The sequence below is a fragment of the Amphibalanus amphitrite genome, unplaced genomic scaffold (genome assembly GCF_019059575.1).
Source record: "Amphibalanus amphitrite isolate SeventyFive unplaced genomic scaffold, NRLGWU_Aamphi_draft 000441F_arrow, whole genome shotgun sequence".
In the NCBI taxonomy this organism is placed as follows: domain Eukaryota; kingdom Metazoa; phylum Arthropoda; class Thecostraca; order Balanomorpha; family Balanidae; genus Amphibalanus; species Amphibalanus amphitrite.
The window spans coordinates 245729-261929 of record NW_024881935.1 but is presented as its reverse complement, the minus strand read 5'-3'; the positions used below and the strand labels follow the sequence as shown (position 1 = coordinate 261929).

Below are 16201 nucleotides of genomic sequence, written 5' to 3'. Positions count from 1 at the left end.
CCAGCCCACCGCCAGGCACTGCACCAGTAGCGGCCGCGCCTGCCCGGCCAGTACCCGGGCCGCGCACACTGCGGCTGACGTGCAGCCCGCCGCCGCCGCAGTCGCCGACCCACGGACGGATACACGGCCACCTACGTCCGGCTGGCCCACCAGACCACCCTGACCAGGCCTATCCGCCGACCGGAGCTGGTGCTGCTCCTCAAACACCTGCGGCCCAACACGGCATACTCATTACTCAGTCCCGATGAGCGCCTGTAACCGAGCCGGCCAGGGTCCTGCCAGCTCGGGGCATGGAGCTGCTTCGGGGCATGCTGCAGCAGCAATTGGAGCTGGCTGGCTGCAGCGGCAGCGCGACGTGAGGAGCGGATGGCCGCGCTGATGGAGCGGGTGCTTCCCGGCCCGACGGCCGTGCAGGACGCCACGGCACCCGCCCAGGCAGCTGCGGGGCCCGATTCCGGCGCCCGGCCGCGTGCACGAATGCCCGCCGCCGGCACGCCCACGCCCCGGCTGGCGGCTACCGCTACCCTCAAGGAGTTTGAGGCCTGGAAAGAGAAGTTCTCCGGCTACTGCCTCCTCACCGGCGTCCACGATCTCACCGAGGCTGAGCAGCGGGCCGCCCTGCTCGCCGTTCTCGACGACGACTGGGCCCGCGTGGTTCGGTTCGGCCTGCCCATCCCGGCCGAGGCGTCCATGGCCGATGTGATCACCGCCATGCACGCCCACCTTCGGCGGCAGCGGAACGTGGTGATCGACCGCTGCGAATTTAACATGCGGATGCAGGAGCCAGGCGAGTCAGTGGACGATTTTATCTGCGCCCTGAAGGAGATAGCGTACTGCTGTGATTTTTGCCCGAACTGTACCGATGATCGGTTCCGAGACCATCTGGTGGTGGGCACCAGTGATGACGAGGCCAGACGCCGCATGCTGGAGCTGCCCGATCTGACCTTCCAGATGGCCGCCGACCTGTGCCGGGCGTCTGAGAGCGCCCGTCTCAACAGCTCGGCGATCTGTGGCCCGGGCGAGCCGTCTCTGCGCCGTCTCTCCGAGTACCGGCGACAGCGCGGTCGGCCGAGCGGCGCGGACTCGCGCCCGGCCGACCAGACCCGGCGGTGTGACCGCTGCGGTGCCGCGCAGCACACGGACGGTCGTGCCTGCCCCGCCCTGGGTCGCACCTGCCACCGATGCCACGAACGGGACCACTTTTCCTCGGTCTGCCGGCGTGCCGCGGGCACTGATGAGCGGCACCGGCAGACGCCTAGTTCCGAGCGCAGCCACCAGGGCCAGGACTGGCGCCACCGTAGCGCGAGCAGCCGCCGCCAGGGGAGGGGCCGGCGCCACCGTAGCGCAAGCAGCCGCCGCCGTGGCACTGCGGCTGCCGACGCGTCGCACCGGCAGGTTTCGGTGCTGGCAGCGAATACGACCACGAGAGACGCGGCGAACCGGCAGCAGTCAGCGCCGCCGGCGGCCCGGACGCCGGGCGCGCGCCTCAACAGTGTGACGGCCCACCGGTCGCCGCAGGTACGGCTACAGCTGCACCTACCAAACGGAGTCAGGCGGTCGACCGTATGGACGCCCGACACCGGCGCTGAGATATCAGCCCTCTCACTGCAACAAGCCGAGTCCATGGGAGTGAGCAGAGCGGACCTCACGCCCTCCACATCTGTGCTGTGGGCCGCAGACAGCCGCCGGCTGGACTGTGTGGGCACGTGCGCCCTCACCCTGCAGCTCGGTGACGTCATACAGACCGTGCAGGTGTCCGTTCTGCGAGCACTGCACTCACCACTGCTGTCGTGGCACGATTGTATCGGCCTGGGAATTCTGCCGGCGAGCTTCCCGCGGCAGATTTGTCAGCGCGGCTCGGCAGCCGAGACTGGGACGGACGGTGGGGCACCGGAGCCGCCGCCGCCCGGTGAGCCGCCCGAGGCCCCCGCCGCCGGCAGCCAGCCCTCACTACGGCGCTGCAGCGGCACGACGGCGGCACCTGAGGAGACCCGGGACCTAAGCCGCGTCTCTGCCGCCGACCGGCCGGCCGCCAGCTCGGCCGGCGCCGACCCGACCGGGCGGCCGCCGCCGCCCGGCCGCGCGCACGGCCCGGCCGCCGGTGGCACCCCCTCCGCACGGCAGCGGCGGGCAGACTTCGACGAACTGAAAGCCGAGTTCCCGAGGGTCTTCGATACGAAGTCGACCCTGCGGAAGATGACGGGGGAGCCGATGAAGATGGAGCTGACGGACGACGCCGTCCCTCACGCTGTGACCACCGCCCGGAATATCCCGTTCTGTTGGCGAGAGGACGTGCGACTGCAGCTCGACGAGCTGATGGAAAAGGACATCATCGAGCCGGTGGAGCACCCCACCGACTGGTGTCATCCGATTGTTCCGGTGGCCAAGCGGTCGTCAGACGGCACAGTGTCCGGCTGCCGGCTGACCGTGGACTTCACTAAGCTAAACCGGTTCGTGAAGCGACCGACGTACCCGGTCCGCTCGCCTCAAGACGCAGTCGCCTCCGTCTCACCTGGCGCTGCGTACTTCACCAAGCTGGACAGCAAGGCGGGGTACCACCAGGTCCCGATCCGGCCCGAAGACAGAGACCTGACGTGTTTTATCACGCCGTGGGGCCGCTACCGGTACCTGAGGGCTCCAATGAGAATCGTCAGCTCTGGCGACGTGTACAACCAGCGGGGTGACGCCGCGCTCGGCGACATCCCGCGCACGTGTAAGGTCGTGGACGACGTCCTGGCCTATGATGCTGACTACGCCGCCCACCTGCAGCATGTGCGGCAGATCCTGAAGAGATGTGACCAGCACGGCATCACACTCAACCCGGACAAGTGTCAGTTCGCGGAAGATGAAGTGGAATTCTGCGGCTTCCGCATCAATTCAGCTGGCTATACCGCCGACGGCAAAAAAGTTCGTGCCATCCAGGCCTTCCCCAGGCCCGGCAACATCACCGACCTACGGTCGTTCCTCGGCCTGGTGACCCAGCTCGGCGCCTTCTCCCCAGAGGTCGCCGCCGCCGCCGAGCCGCTGAGACAGCTGCTGCGGCCGCGGAACGCGTGGCTGTGGACGCCAGCGCACGAGCAGGCGTTCAGCGCGGTGAAGATGGCACTCACGTCGCCTCCCGTGCTCGACTTCTTCGACCCTCGCCGCCGCACAGTCCTCGAGACTGACGCCGCTCGCTCCGGCGGCCTGGGCTACTGCCTGCTGCAGCAAGACGCCGCCGGCCGGTGGCGACTGATCCAGTGCGGCTCACGCTTCCTATCGGACGCCGAGTCGCGGTACGCCGTGATCGAGCTGGAGCTGCTGGCCCTGGCCTGGGCCTGCAAGAAATGCAGCATCTATCTCAGCGGGATGCAGCGGTTTGAAGTCCTGACCGATCACCGGCCTCTCATCCCCATCCTCAACAGTAAGAGCCTCGCGGAGATCGAAAATCCGCGGCTCCAGCGGCTACGTGAGCGGCTGGCGCCGTTCAACCTGCTTGCCACCTGGCGGCAAGGCAAGCTGCACGCCATCCCGGACGCGCTGTCGCGCGCGCCGGTGGATGACCCGGCGCCTGAGGACGAGGAAGCCGAGAGGGACGCCAGCCATCAACTCGCCAGCGTGCTCTCACGGCTGGCCACCGACGGGGCGGACGACGGTCCCAGCCCGTTCAAAGACGCGGCGCTCACAGAGGTGCGCGCCGCCGCCGCCGCCGATCCGGAGCTCATCGCACTCACCGATCTGATCCTGAACGGGTTTCCAGAGCACCGGTCACAGCTGGACCCGCGCCTCCGACCGTACTGGGGAGTTCGGGACCGGCTGGCCGTGGACGACGGCCTAGTGGTGTGCGGCCAGCGGCTCGTGATACCGCCCAGTCTGCGGCGCGCCACGCTCGAGCGCCTGCACGCCAGTCACCAGGGCGTCGAGCGCACCAAACGCCGCGCGCGGCAGGTAGTCTACTGGCCGTTCCTGGACAGTGACATTGCGAACCATGTCGGTGCGTGCCCGGCCTGCCAGCGGTACCTGCCCAGTCAGCAGAAGGAGCCGCTGATGCCGGAAAAGACGCCGTCACGTGTGTTTGAGGCTGTCTCCGCCGACTACTTCGCCTGGGCCGGCCGCACGTTCCTGGTGTACGCGGACCGGCTGTCCGGGTGGCCGTTTGTGTCGCACGTGGCCGGCGAGGCGACTGCCAGAGACCTGGTCTGCAGCCTGCGCCAGATGTTCGCGGCCACCGGCGTGCCCACCACCCTCCGGACAGACGGTGGACCCCAGTTCACCGCCCGGCTCACCCGAGAGTTTCTGCGCCGCTGGGGAGTGGAGCACCAGATCTCCACACCGCACTACCCGCAATCAAACGGACACGCTGAGGCGGCGGTCAAGGCCGCCAAACGGCTCATCCAGAAGGCGACCAGCAGCGGTGAGCTCGACACGGACGCCTACGCGCAGGGGCTGCTGGAACTGCGCAACACGCCGCGCGCCGACGGCCGCTCTCCGGCTCAGGTCCTGTTCGGCCACCCGCTGAGATCGGCAGTGCCGGCGCACCACCGGGCCTTCGCCGACTGCTGGCAGCGGGCGGCGGACGACTGTGACGCCAGAGCCGCGGCGCAGCAACAGAAAACAGCCGAGCGGTACGACGCGACAGCCCGACAGCACAGCGCGCTCACCATGGGTCAGCGCGTGCTCGTCCAAGACCCGCGGTCGGGGCTGTGGGACCGCGTCGGCGTCATCACGGCAGTCGGACAGCGGCGCGACCATGGCACAGTGGCACTTTTTCAGAATTAGCACGCATAAATTCAAAATATTTTTTCTCTTCTTTTGAGTAAAAAACAGTCTTATCATGTGCAAAACATTCCAAACTATCCGATGGTGCCATTTTTACCTCCTAAAAAATAATCATCTTTCGTAAAACTGACCGCAAAATCGAAGTTTGTCGAGAGGCGCGCGGGCACCACCGGCGGACCCTAAAAAGTAGAGTGAGATGAACATCAATTTGTAACACTTTCGATGCGAAAATATTGAAAACTAGTGGCATGGCTGTAAAGCTGAGTTTACGTAGAAGCCCTAGAAACCACCATTTTCATTATTTAAACTTAAATAGACCACTTTTGCCGAATATTGTGGACACAATAACAGGACAATTATTAACTGGAGATGGCAGCATACATATGAAGCTTTATGTTAAGTAGAACACTCTGGCACATATCGTATTATACATTGTTCGAATCGCCGATCTCTTCTGACCATGTCCACCAAAGGGCATCGCGCCATTTTGCGCCATTTTGCTTCTACGGTGGATAACGTGAGCCAGTTCAGTCCGCGAGCGGCTGTGGCTCCTGTTCGATACGACTAAGCTCATTGACCTGGCTCGAAGCTGGTGTCTGTCTTCTGGTGTGCGCTTAAATGTGGCTTGACTTTTGCCTTGAGATGTGCTAATTGAAATGTCATGTATAACGCTGTGCCCAAGAGAAACTGTCCGATTTCTTGTCGCGTTTGATGTCCGAGCCGCACAAGTCCCGTGGTCGGGTTAAGATCGAACGTCAAAAGCGCTATGTTTTTGTATTGTTCGCGCCGCGCTGATCTCAGTTGCTGCCCGGCCGGGGCCGACTAACGGTGGCTGGCAACAGCTGTAGATGCGGTCACGTGACGCCCTGGGGCGTCCTGGCGGTCAGTGCAGCGCGGTCGGCTGGCGGGTTCGCCATACAGTTCTCTATATACCGTGGCCACACTAGCGTTCGGAGCGGCCTGGCCGGCGGGAGAGCCGTGCGAACGTGCGCCAAATATTGGGCCGAATCTCCTTGGGCAGTTCGTTTCTTTTCTTCTCTTTGCATTGGCAGGGAATACGTCCTTGATCACGTGGTGATGTCTTGCACCACTTTCAGGTCATGTGGGAATTAATGCGTGCTAATTCTGAAAAAGGGCCACTGTGCATGGGTGGAGAACCTGCCCCGGCCACCCCGGCCGTGGCCGGGGTAACTTTCAGCCTACCCCGGCGCGGCCGGGGTAACTTTGTCCACTTTTGTAAATCCTATCTCCATGCGAAAAACTGCCACCTATAAAAGAATCTCTCATTATTCTTATCTACCTTCAAAGGTTTTTTAAAATTTACTTTATTTTCATTTTGGAGCTTCTATGCTCTCAATTTTTTTTTTCATCGCGCAGCCCGACAAGTTTCATCTAACAACCCTAAATCATATTTAAGGGCCGTTATCGTAAGATGGCACTGCAATATCATCACAAGAGAGGACGAGGGTAATATCAGTGTCCAGTGAGATAGAAGGACGAGCTGTTGGGGGCTGGGGCTCAAGGCTCCTCCAACTTAACCCGCGCCAGGGTGGTGGCCCTATCGTAACACGTTGAGTCGAGCGGTCGGCGTTTCACGCTCCTTCTAACTCGGCTACTGGGCTACGAGGCGAAAAGCGGAACGACGTTTGAAAGAGGGACAAACGTGATCAGAGAAATCTGGTCAAGTTTTAGGCAAGCTCAATCATAAAATCACCATAGATAATAAAAGCCAAATTCCTCTGATTTTAGCGTTCTCCAACGGCTTTTCTCAAAGTTCATAACATAAGTCTGTCCCGTAGCTCAGTTGGTAGAGGCAATGGACTCCCGAGAGCCCGGGTTCGAGTCGCTCCGGCGCTCGATATTTGAGACTCCTGACGGTGATGGTCTGCGGTTGGTGGGAGCAGCCGCAGCCAGCTGAAGTCAGTTGAGTGGGACAGGCCGTGTCCGGCTTTGAAGGGCACGTTAAACTTTGGCATCTAAATTATCCCGTTACCCAGAATTGCGCGATCGGACGGTAGGGTTCGGGGTCTACCTACGCAACAAGCTCTGCTTAGCGTGGGCCCCCGGCTCTGTCAATCGGTCCATTAAAAAATTCGAGCTAAATCACTGCAAATAAAACATTGGATAACTCGTAATGGCAGACATCCATTGTTCCATGCCACAGAATAGGGGTTTGTTGATAACCGTTGACAAATATTTGTGCATCATCGTCTTTCTGACTTTCGGTCGCCGGCCGGGGTAACTTTTTCAAACATTCTCCACCCATGGGCGCGACTACCTGGTCCGGCTGCCCAGTGGCCGAGTCTACTGGCGGAACCGGCGCTATCTGCGACCCCAGAGATCTCTCATCTCGGAGGGCGCCGCCACACTTGCACCCGGGCGCCGGCAGCAGCCCGCTCCGAGCTCGGCACCCGACGGCACGGAGGAGACCGCCGCCGCTGCGCCGGCGGGCGGACAGCCGGCACCACCGGTGCTGCGGAACAGCGCCGACGACCCCAGCTCAGTGCGCCGTGGGACGCGCCGCCGTCGCCGTCCGGCCCGACTGACCGTGCGCTGGGCGGACCAGACGTACGACTGAGTTCGTGCGTCCACGCCGTGTGTGGTGTACATTTTTGTTTATGTGTTAGACGCAATGCGTATTTTGTACCGACGCATGCGTCTTGAGGGGGGGGGGGTGTTGTGATGGGGCACGTTTTCCCTTCCCTTCATTTGGTATCACCCCCCGGTCATATGGAAGCACAGAAACAATAAACAGTTCCATGGTCGCCGCCATTGTGTTTCGAGGGTAATCGGCCGCTCCCGATAAATCGCCGCGAGAGTGCTAAACTAACCACCGGAATCGACCATAACAGGGACTAGAGGAACGACAGCTCTGCGCTGTAGCGTCTGGATACGTCCGTGGAGTGCTGGCATTAGCGTCGCCACGGGGGGGCAAGCGGGGCAGCTTGCCCCCCCAACCTCGGACCGGGCACCCCCTGAGATCGATACAGATCCGATGAGATTTTGGAGTCGGGAAAAATGGGGGTACCTTTCTGAGAATGCCTGTGAGGTCAGACTCGTTCAAGCCAGAATCGGAGTCGCAGTCGCCAACATCGTCAAAACACCGACTCCAGACTCGGAAGTGTCAATACTGTGATTCATTTCATGTTCCTCGTTGGTTTTTTATTACATTTTATAGCTGATTTTCATAAGTTTTGAAGTGCTGATACAAAATTTGCGTTCAAAGCGTGACACTGAATCTTCGGGCCTTTCTCAACTCTCGTCAAATGTCTGCGACAGACTCAAGTACCGTTCAAGTGCCACAGGGCTCATGACTGCTTGCTTTTCACACAGGCTCCGAAGGAGCTCCACTGAGCTCTAAGAAGCCTTCAGAAGGCCCAAACCGGCCTCTGAGAGTCCCACTGGTGTTCATATTCTCTGAGGGCCCATACAGGAATCTTTGAGGACCTTACACATGCGTAGACCTCTGAAGGGCCACACGGATCTTTGAGGATACTTTTAAATATTTCTGAGAACCTTAGGCCTCTGATAGCTCAGCCGAGCTTTTGAGGCGACAGATTTTGCTGAGCCTAAGCCTGCAGTTTAGGGGTCACGACTCGGGTGTGCCTCTGAGGGTTCCAGCACATGTTTCTTATGTCCCTATGTAGGGTCCTTAGGGATTCGACACAGACCTCCAGGGTTCACACTGCTATTTGAGGGCTCCCTGCTCACCCTGGGCCTGGTCTCTTAGCGCCCGCCGCCGGCGCCGCCCACACTGGCTTCTAAGGGTCCCACCTTGGGCTCGGAAAGCCCTAAAGCACCACATATGTACACGTAACTATTTGGGGTGACCAGCGCCGATTTTCAGGATCCTAAGCAGGCTTCTGAGAGCCCACACTGACCCTGAGTGGCCTAAAATGGCCTGGAAGTCCCAAGCCTATCGCTAAAGGATCCCTTGCCGCTATGCCGTGCGAAATTTTGGTTCCGTCCGTTAAACGTCTTTTCTTCGCGTTTGCAGCGCTTCCCTACACACGAAAAACGAGAAACTTTTTGTTCACACTACACCTCCTCTCACTGGAGCAAAGATGAATTACTTCCGATTCACACTTCCGACATTCACTCTCCGCTGAAAGCCCTACTTAGCTTCAATCGGCGGCTGGGATAAGCCCTATGCATTTTACGTAGAACCTCTGCATGCATGCGTGAATGAAAGTTTCAGCAAGGTGATTCGCTTAAGCTGAGCGTTTAACCTTTTTATGATCATGAGCGACGAGCGTCTGCACAGGGGCTCTCCAGAGTGCGTCGGCAAGCGCAGCCATTGTGATTCTACCGGTCGTTTTTTGTTCAAAAATTTAAAAAAAATTAAATTTTCTGTAAAAAATGGCAAGTCATAGCTACAAGGAAAACCTTGTCACCATCGTATTCCTCGCACCATTGCGCGTTGAATGATATGTAAAATGAATGAGTAACGACTGGAGGAAGGCAAGATTTAACACAAAAGTTGATTTTGCCCCCCCAACCGAAAATCTCTGGCGACGCCTATGAGTGCTGGTGCACGCGGCCGCCACCTGGCTCCTGGTGACGCCACAATCCCACGTGGAACTTCTCCAGAGGGAGATGCAGGCGGTTACCCGTATATCACCGGCTGCCCCTTGTTTACCCCAGCCCACGCAGTGATGGCGGAGACCGGACTGATGCCGGTGCCCGCTGGCCGCCCGGCGAGACGTGCTGGTAGCGAAGCTCTTCGCCAAGGCGCACGCGCTCCCCGAGGGCAAGCCCTCAGGACTATCGCGGAAGATGGGCCGCCCAGCCGACTGAAGTCGGTGACGGGCTGGCGTGGGGTGGGGCACGAAACCTGGCGAGCGGCTGGGATCGCCCTGCTGCTCGACCCCCTGGTTGCATGCCAGCGCGCCGCCGTGGGAGGTGGCCGCCTTCCCAGACTTCACCTTCAGGCTGGACATCGGGACACTGCAGCGCGACGCCTCGGCTGATGAACTACACCTGGCGGGACAGCGACACTTGGCCACCCTCCCCAGCAAGCCATCAGGGTATGAACTGACGCATCGGCGGAAGCGGGAGTCCGCAGCGGAGAAGCCTTCGTGGAGTGTACACGGGTGTGGGAAATGAATGCTAAGTGTATCCAAATTGAAGGCACTGCTCTCGAATGATATAAATACTGAACAGCTTTGGATTGTTTGTATTCCAAATGTTTACTTTCAGGACGAGTACTCCTTATCATTCGGTCGTCAACTCCTCTCTCCGACGCCGGCTTAGCGCAGGCACGTATAACCTAAAATTTGGCCGGGGGGGGAGCGGAGGAATCCCGTAGAGAGAGCCTCCTACCTACAGAGGGCCCTCTACCCGAGGAGTCAGAGGTGGTCAGACACAGACACTAGCGGCTATTCACAGGAGGCCCCATGTAGTAAATTGAATGACCCTAGGTGGCAGGCGAGTCGGAGAGCCTTGATTGTCCTGACGTGATTTTTTGGGGATTCCCATGAATTTCGTTCGTCTCCGACGTGATTTTGGCCAACGTGGGCCTTCTGCCAGCATGGGCCCTGAAAACCCCTAGGGGGGAGGCGCACCCCGTCCGTCCCCCCTTGGGTGCGTCCCCGGTCGGTCCAGCGGCTCCACACGCGCCTACCGACACACAAGAAACTCTTGCCATTATGTTTGCTTCTGACGCAATCATGACAGAATTACGCTCTATTGATATGCATGCTGCCATTGCTTTGGAGTCGGTCTTTTGAATTTCTGCGTTTTTTTTTCGGATCGGCTCCACTCTCCAGACAGCTGGCTCAGCCTGATCGACCAGAGCGATGCGACACCTATACCAACTTGATACCAACCTACTTGGCGGGGTGGTGAATTCATGAAATGCGAATGCGAAACATGGCAATAGATGGCGGAACGAACAGCATGGGGAAGGCTGGAGTGGGACACGCATTGAGAAATGAAATCCGTCACTTCCCAGATTTCGAACGCATCCTTAGAGTGCATTACTTTTATGTGCTTGCGTTCGGTCTTGGGATTTCTCAGCAGATGTCGCCAACAGCAGAGAGATTGATCTAGAATGTCTCGTTATCGGAAAAGTATGGTAGCTATACGCCAAATGGTTTTTGCGTATAGTTACCATATTACTTCCGATATGACTGTTGACATTACTGCGGATATGACCGAGCAGTGCATTGGCAATATGCCAAGGGCAGTAACATGCCGTCAGTCACGTCAGTCATCGGCCTTGGCTATCTGTAAGAATCTTGGCAGGAATCTTGGCCTTTTCTTGGACCCATAGCGTCGGCCTTCGACCAATCATATCGCCGAATTCCCAGGCAGTGAGAGACAAATACGGCGTGCCGAAGACATATTGGGTGTCTCAAAATCACTAAGAACTCTATAGCTCAAAATTTAAGCCCTGCACTTTTTTAGATCTACCCCGTTGAGTGGCATTTTTGTGAAAATTATGTAAATATATTAATCAGAATAAGGGAGAAGTGTAGGGGGCGGCGGGTGAGGTGCAGAAGAAGAATAAGAAGTTGTACCTATCCAGTAATTTTATCTTGATTTGTGGATTAGAGGAAGACTAGATTTTGATAAAGAAATCGGCAAACTTGAACTGCAGGTAAGGTGTTGGTTTGTCATGCCGATTGTCTTGAAACCTGTTCCTTTTAAACCTGGGCTTCACCATTTACGCTCCATATGTGAATTAGCCTTGAGGCAAAATAATCCGGCAGGTGGCTATTTTCTGTTTGTAAAACTGGCCTCAGATGGAGTGCTATCATTTGATTAACCATCACATGATCAGGCAGCAACAATGTTTGTGGTTTTAGAATCTTGAAAATTTTTCTTGGGAGTGGCACTTGGTAGACATCTGTTTGTGATTCTGCTAGAGCAATAGCGTCGTGCTCAAGCCAGCCAAATTTTAGACTGCCAATTCACAAGAAAAAATGCTTGGTTAATCAGATTTCAGGTATCAAAATATTAGGTAAGGCATCAATAGGCATTTAATTCAATTCTGGTGGTAAAAATCATGACCATATATTGGCATATCATCAATTTTTAATTTGTTGTGGCACACCTTGTTGTATATTGAGGCTTGAAGATGCTCAAGTAAATATTTTTGATGCGTGTGTTGATGAAGGCTAAAGTCCAATGAAAATAAAAAGCAGAAATTATCCTGACCTTCCCTTCCCTACTAACCTCCAACCTCCAACCCATCAGCCTACAAACCACCGTTCAGACTTCATCTACACGCAGGTTTAACATTTTATGATAAAGTAAAAAATGCTCAGCTTGTAATCCAATGCCTTTCAAAACCAATAGGCCTTTTTGGCCTTGCGAATGGTTAACGGAGAGAGAGAGTTACCTAACTCTATCATGTAAAAGCTGCTTTGAGAAAATAGCACTGTGTTTTATCCTGGCTTCATGACTCTCTAACGCTCTTTCAAACACATGGTTGTTTTCTGACAATTGGTGATACAGAGAGGGTCTGCATTAATGTCCAAGTATGGTCATTTAGGATCAATTTTTGGTGCCCTCGTTTTATATTATTCCAGCACTCCAGCAGCCTTACCCCGCGTTCGATGTCTCTCGGATGACGAAGATTCTACGTCGTCCAGCCAATCCCGTCCAAGGTCAGCGGGGGCTCGGCTGTGGTTATGAAGCGTGATTGGCCGGACGGCGTAGAATCTTTGCCGTCCGGGAGACATCGAACGCGGGGTTAGTCTCCCCAACTGACATGCGCTGAATTTGTCGCATGCAACTTTACACCTGACGTGCGCCGAAATTTTAGGTGGAACCCTGCCACTACGCCAAATATAAGTTATGGCATGATCACTGCTCAGTTGCGCAGGTTCACCAGAACAGCGTTATGGGTGCAAAATGACCACCGTAGCGCCCGTAAACCCTAATAAACAAAGAATCAAACATCAGTTGCGCAGTTAATGCCAATTTTCACAATTTTGATTGTCCATTGATATTGTTTGGTCATTTCAGGACTCGTGGCGCTGCTCGCCTCCTCGCCAATGCGAACGCGTTCTCTGAGGACAACCCGCCCAAGGCTAGTATGGCGAAGCCACGCCACCGCGCCGGCTATAGACTCACGGCCTGAAGCGAGTTTGGGCGCGACGGCTGGCGAGCCAAGGCGGCGGAAAGTCGTCTGGCGGAGCTCCCGTCTGAGGCGAGCTTGATCTGGTCAGACATCTCCGCCACCGATGGTGTGCTAGATGGAGGAGGAGGGGCCACCCCCCCCCCCCCTGAACCGCGACATCCGGGAGGTGCGTGTCGCGGCAGGCGCCCTCTGCTCTAGCACGCGCGGTGAGCTATTCGCCCTAAGAGCGGTGTTGGAGGAGCTGTTGACCAAGACTGGTCGCGACACCTCTCTTCCGATAATTATCGTCTGTACCGACTCGATGGCGGCGCTGGCCCTCCTGCGGAGCGGCGCGGCGGCCCAGAGAGCCCCTCTGGCCGCAGACATATGGGGGCTGCTGGCAGCGCTCACCGAGGGGGCCAGCCAGTGATAATGCAGTGGGTTCCTGCACACTGCGGGCTTCCGGGCAACGAGCGGATGGACGCCCTCGCGCGCGAGGCTGGCGCCCTATCCCAACGGTAGCGCCGTCCGCCGATCGACTTGGGCAGCACTATCTGCAAGGCAGGCGCGCGCGACGCTGCGCGCGCCTGGCGGCGGAGCTGGCAGGACGGATGACCCTGGCTGCCGCCGTGAGAACCATCCAGAACCGTACGGCTATGCTGCGGCAGCGGCTGAAAGGAACGCAACAACAATAACTACAACAGCAGCTGCTAATGAAAGGGGAAATCATGGAGCCGGATGACTCGGCACATGGCGCTCAGCCAGCTGAGAATGAGAGCAGCTATCAAATCGCCAGCAGGGTGCTGCGGCTGGTAACTGACGACCTTGGTAGAGAGAGCGCCTCCGCTGATGCGGATGAAACTACCCCCTCTCGGGTTTGTTTGACGCCGTCTCCGTCGACTCTTTCGCCTGGGCCGGCTGGCGACCGCGCTACATTTCTTGTGCAGTGACTCGTAACTGTGTTCACCAAACTTTCAAAACTCCCCTCGTTAGCATCTTTAAAGAATGTTTTCCTTGTACACTGCTGCAATGTCTTATGTAGGCATGTTGTACAGTCTAAACGAGTGTGGAATGCTTTGTTGTGCTTGTTCTGTATTTCGTTTGCTATTTATCACGGTGACTATAATTTATTTTGACCAACTCTTGCCTTGTTACAATTTTAGTGGATGGTTTCTGAACTGCTGTTTGCATTATAGATTTTGCTAGTGCGTAGACGCCAAAGATTACTTTATACCTATTGACGCGCCAGATAAAGGAGGTGAAGTATTCCTCTGATCTATACCTACGGAATTCCTTTATGTGTGTTTTGTAATCGATATTGGCGGTTTTCTTATGTGATGCGGTGTAGAGCGTGGCTGAGGAAGGCGATGTTTAAAGTTGCTAGTTATTTTTCAATACATCTTTGATCGGGCTGTCGTGCTTGCTGTAGGTCGGACTTCCGTTCTTGATGGTGATTGGACGCACGTGCCGGTAGTTCACAACAATGCGGCTTTCGATTATAGTATAGATTTAGATGCATTTAAAGTGTTTGTATACGTAGTCCTGAGTTTCGAGATATTATCCTTGCGGGCTTCTTGCCAACAGATTGTCCACTTCTGTGTCCAGTACTCATCCCACTCACGAGGCTCAGTTGTGTTTGCCAGTCCCTATACGGAAACATTGGCCAGATAACTGACTACTACTGAAATTTTAAGAAGCGTGGGCAGTAGGGCATAACGAACGGTCCTCAGCTTCAGTAGCCGCGGAGGGGGGGGGGGGGCACCGCCGACTTTTGGTCCCATTCTTTCCATGCAGGCCAAAATCAAAGGGGGCACGGTGCCCCGGTGCCCTCCCCGTTCCGTCGCCTATGCTCAAGTTATTTCTGACCTGACAGGCTCAGGGAGGATTGCTCTTTGTTGTTTTTTTCCGATGAACCCTCTTGCTGCACACTGGCTGATCCAAAGGATGGAGGGGACGGGGGGGGTGCAGAGTCAGACGTATGAAAAAAAGAAGACAATGTTCTTTCCCTAGCGCACGAAATCAATTCTTAAATGAAAATTAAACGAATAAGCTTCCGTTAAGAAGCCCCCGTTCCGTATCTTCCGTTCCATTCCACGACTGGCACGTTCCAGTGACTTGCTGCAGTAGCGTCATCTATACCTCGCCCTTACTGCCGGGAAGGCCGCGAGTTGCGACATCTATACTATGTCTAGGCCTGAAGTACCTCTTAGTGTTCTTCCGCCACGATGTATTTATTTTTGTCAATCGGTTTGGTCCTTCTGGCCGGATAGGTCGTCAGAATTATCTGAAGGTGCCTGAAATGTCTCGTTAGTGGAAAAAATGTCTCGTTAGTGGAATTCCACTATCTGGCAACTAGCCCTATGTAAACGCGGCTACTGTCATAGCATTTGGCAAGGTTGTTTATTTGGGTGCCTTTTTATGCTCTATAAAACACATTTCAAGATTCATTAGGCGGTCATCTTACTCGTGAAAGTTGTATGACTTAGTGTATTTTGACCGGCTGTCATTAACCCGCGCCCCGCTGGGGGGGGGGGCAGAATCTGCCCCCCCTCCCGTTTTTCGCCAATAACTTTCAAATGCGTTACCGTAAACCGGGGTGAGTTGATATGGATTTTGAGGTTTTTCTAGATTTCATTAAAAGCCACATTCATTTACGGAATTCTTTTTGTGCCAGTTTCATGGCACATGCCTTGGGGAGGCAATCAGCAAAAATGAATAAAAAATGTATGTATTAAGCCCCTTTTTTAAAACGCCAACGTTCATATCAACTCACCCCCTGGGGGGTGGTGAGTTGATATGGTTTTGGATTTTTCAAAATTTCTCGGTTAAAGAAGCTCAGAGGTGAGTTGATAAAATGCCAGTGTTTAAAAAAAGGATGAGAGAACACATCCTGAAAGAAACCATCAGAAAAATGGTACCGTAAAGTGGGGCTATTTGAAACGGATTTTACAATTTTTGGCCTCTCCCTTTAAGACGGTTCATATTTCTTATAGCATGTAAATTGCAAAAATGTAGTTCTCCGTAAGCTCTTTCATATAGGTGCATTTTGGTTCAGCTAGTAATAATGATTAAGGATATTTTTTTAGTTAAAGCCTGTCTCAAATAGCCCCATAGGGTGGGGCTATTTGAGACAGTTTTAGTTAAGAAGAAATTGAAGAAAATCGGTCACGCTAAAGATAATTTTTTAAATGCCATGCGATTGGAAATTAAATTTTGATCATTCTGGCAAAAATTGTTTTTGCAAAGACAGTTATATTTCCTTTATATTCAATCTTTTCCTTTTTCTTAGGATGCTTCATTTCGGTAGGTTTTAAAATTGCATCACTATATGCTGAGGCTATCATAATTCATAATATGATGTGACCCTAAACTTTC

At 55.4% G+C, this 16201-nt stretch overlaps 1 protein-coding gene and 1 long non-coding RNA gene across 2 annotated transcripts; both read left to right on the top strand.

The window, feature by feature from the left end:
- Positions 1 to 366: 366 nt before the first annotated feature.
- Positions 367 to 4758, top strand: LOC122391510. The gene is made up of 2 exons (XM_043385516.1): positions 367 to 435; positions 532 to 4758. Exons 1-2 carry the CDS (start codon positions 367 to 369, stop codon positions 4756 to 4758), a joined length of 4296 nt encoding a protein of 1431 aa, XP_043241451.1.
- Positions 4759 to 10350: 5592 nt separating this feature from the next.
- On the top strand, positions 10351 to 14236 carry LOC122391503. Its single transcript, XR_006258360.1, has 2 exons — positions 10351 to 12371; positions 12733 to 14236. It is a non-coding gene; the product is annotated as an uncharacterized LOC122391503 (long non-coding RNA).
- Positions 14237 to 16201: the final 1965 nt, after the last annotated feature.

Coding starts and splice junctions, on each gene's coding strand:
- LOC122391510 (XM_043385516.1), top strand. CDS start 367: ATGGCCGCGCTGATGGAGCGGGTGCTTCCCGGCCCGACGGCCGTGCAG. Junction 436..531: donor ACGCCACGGCACCCGCCCAG/GCAGCTGCGGGG, acceptor GCTACCCTCAAG/GAGTTTGAGGCCTGGAAAGA.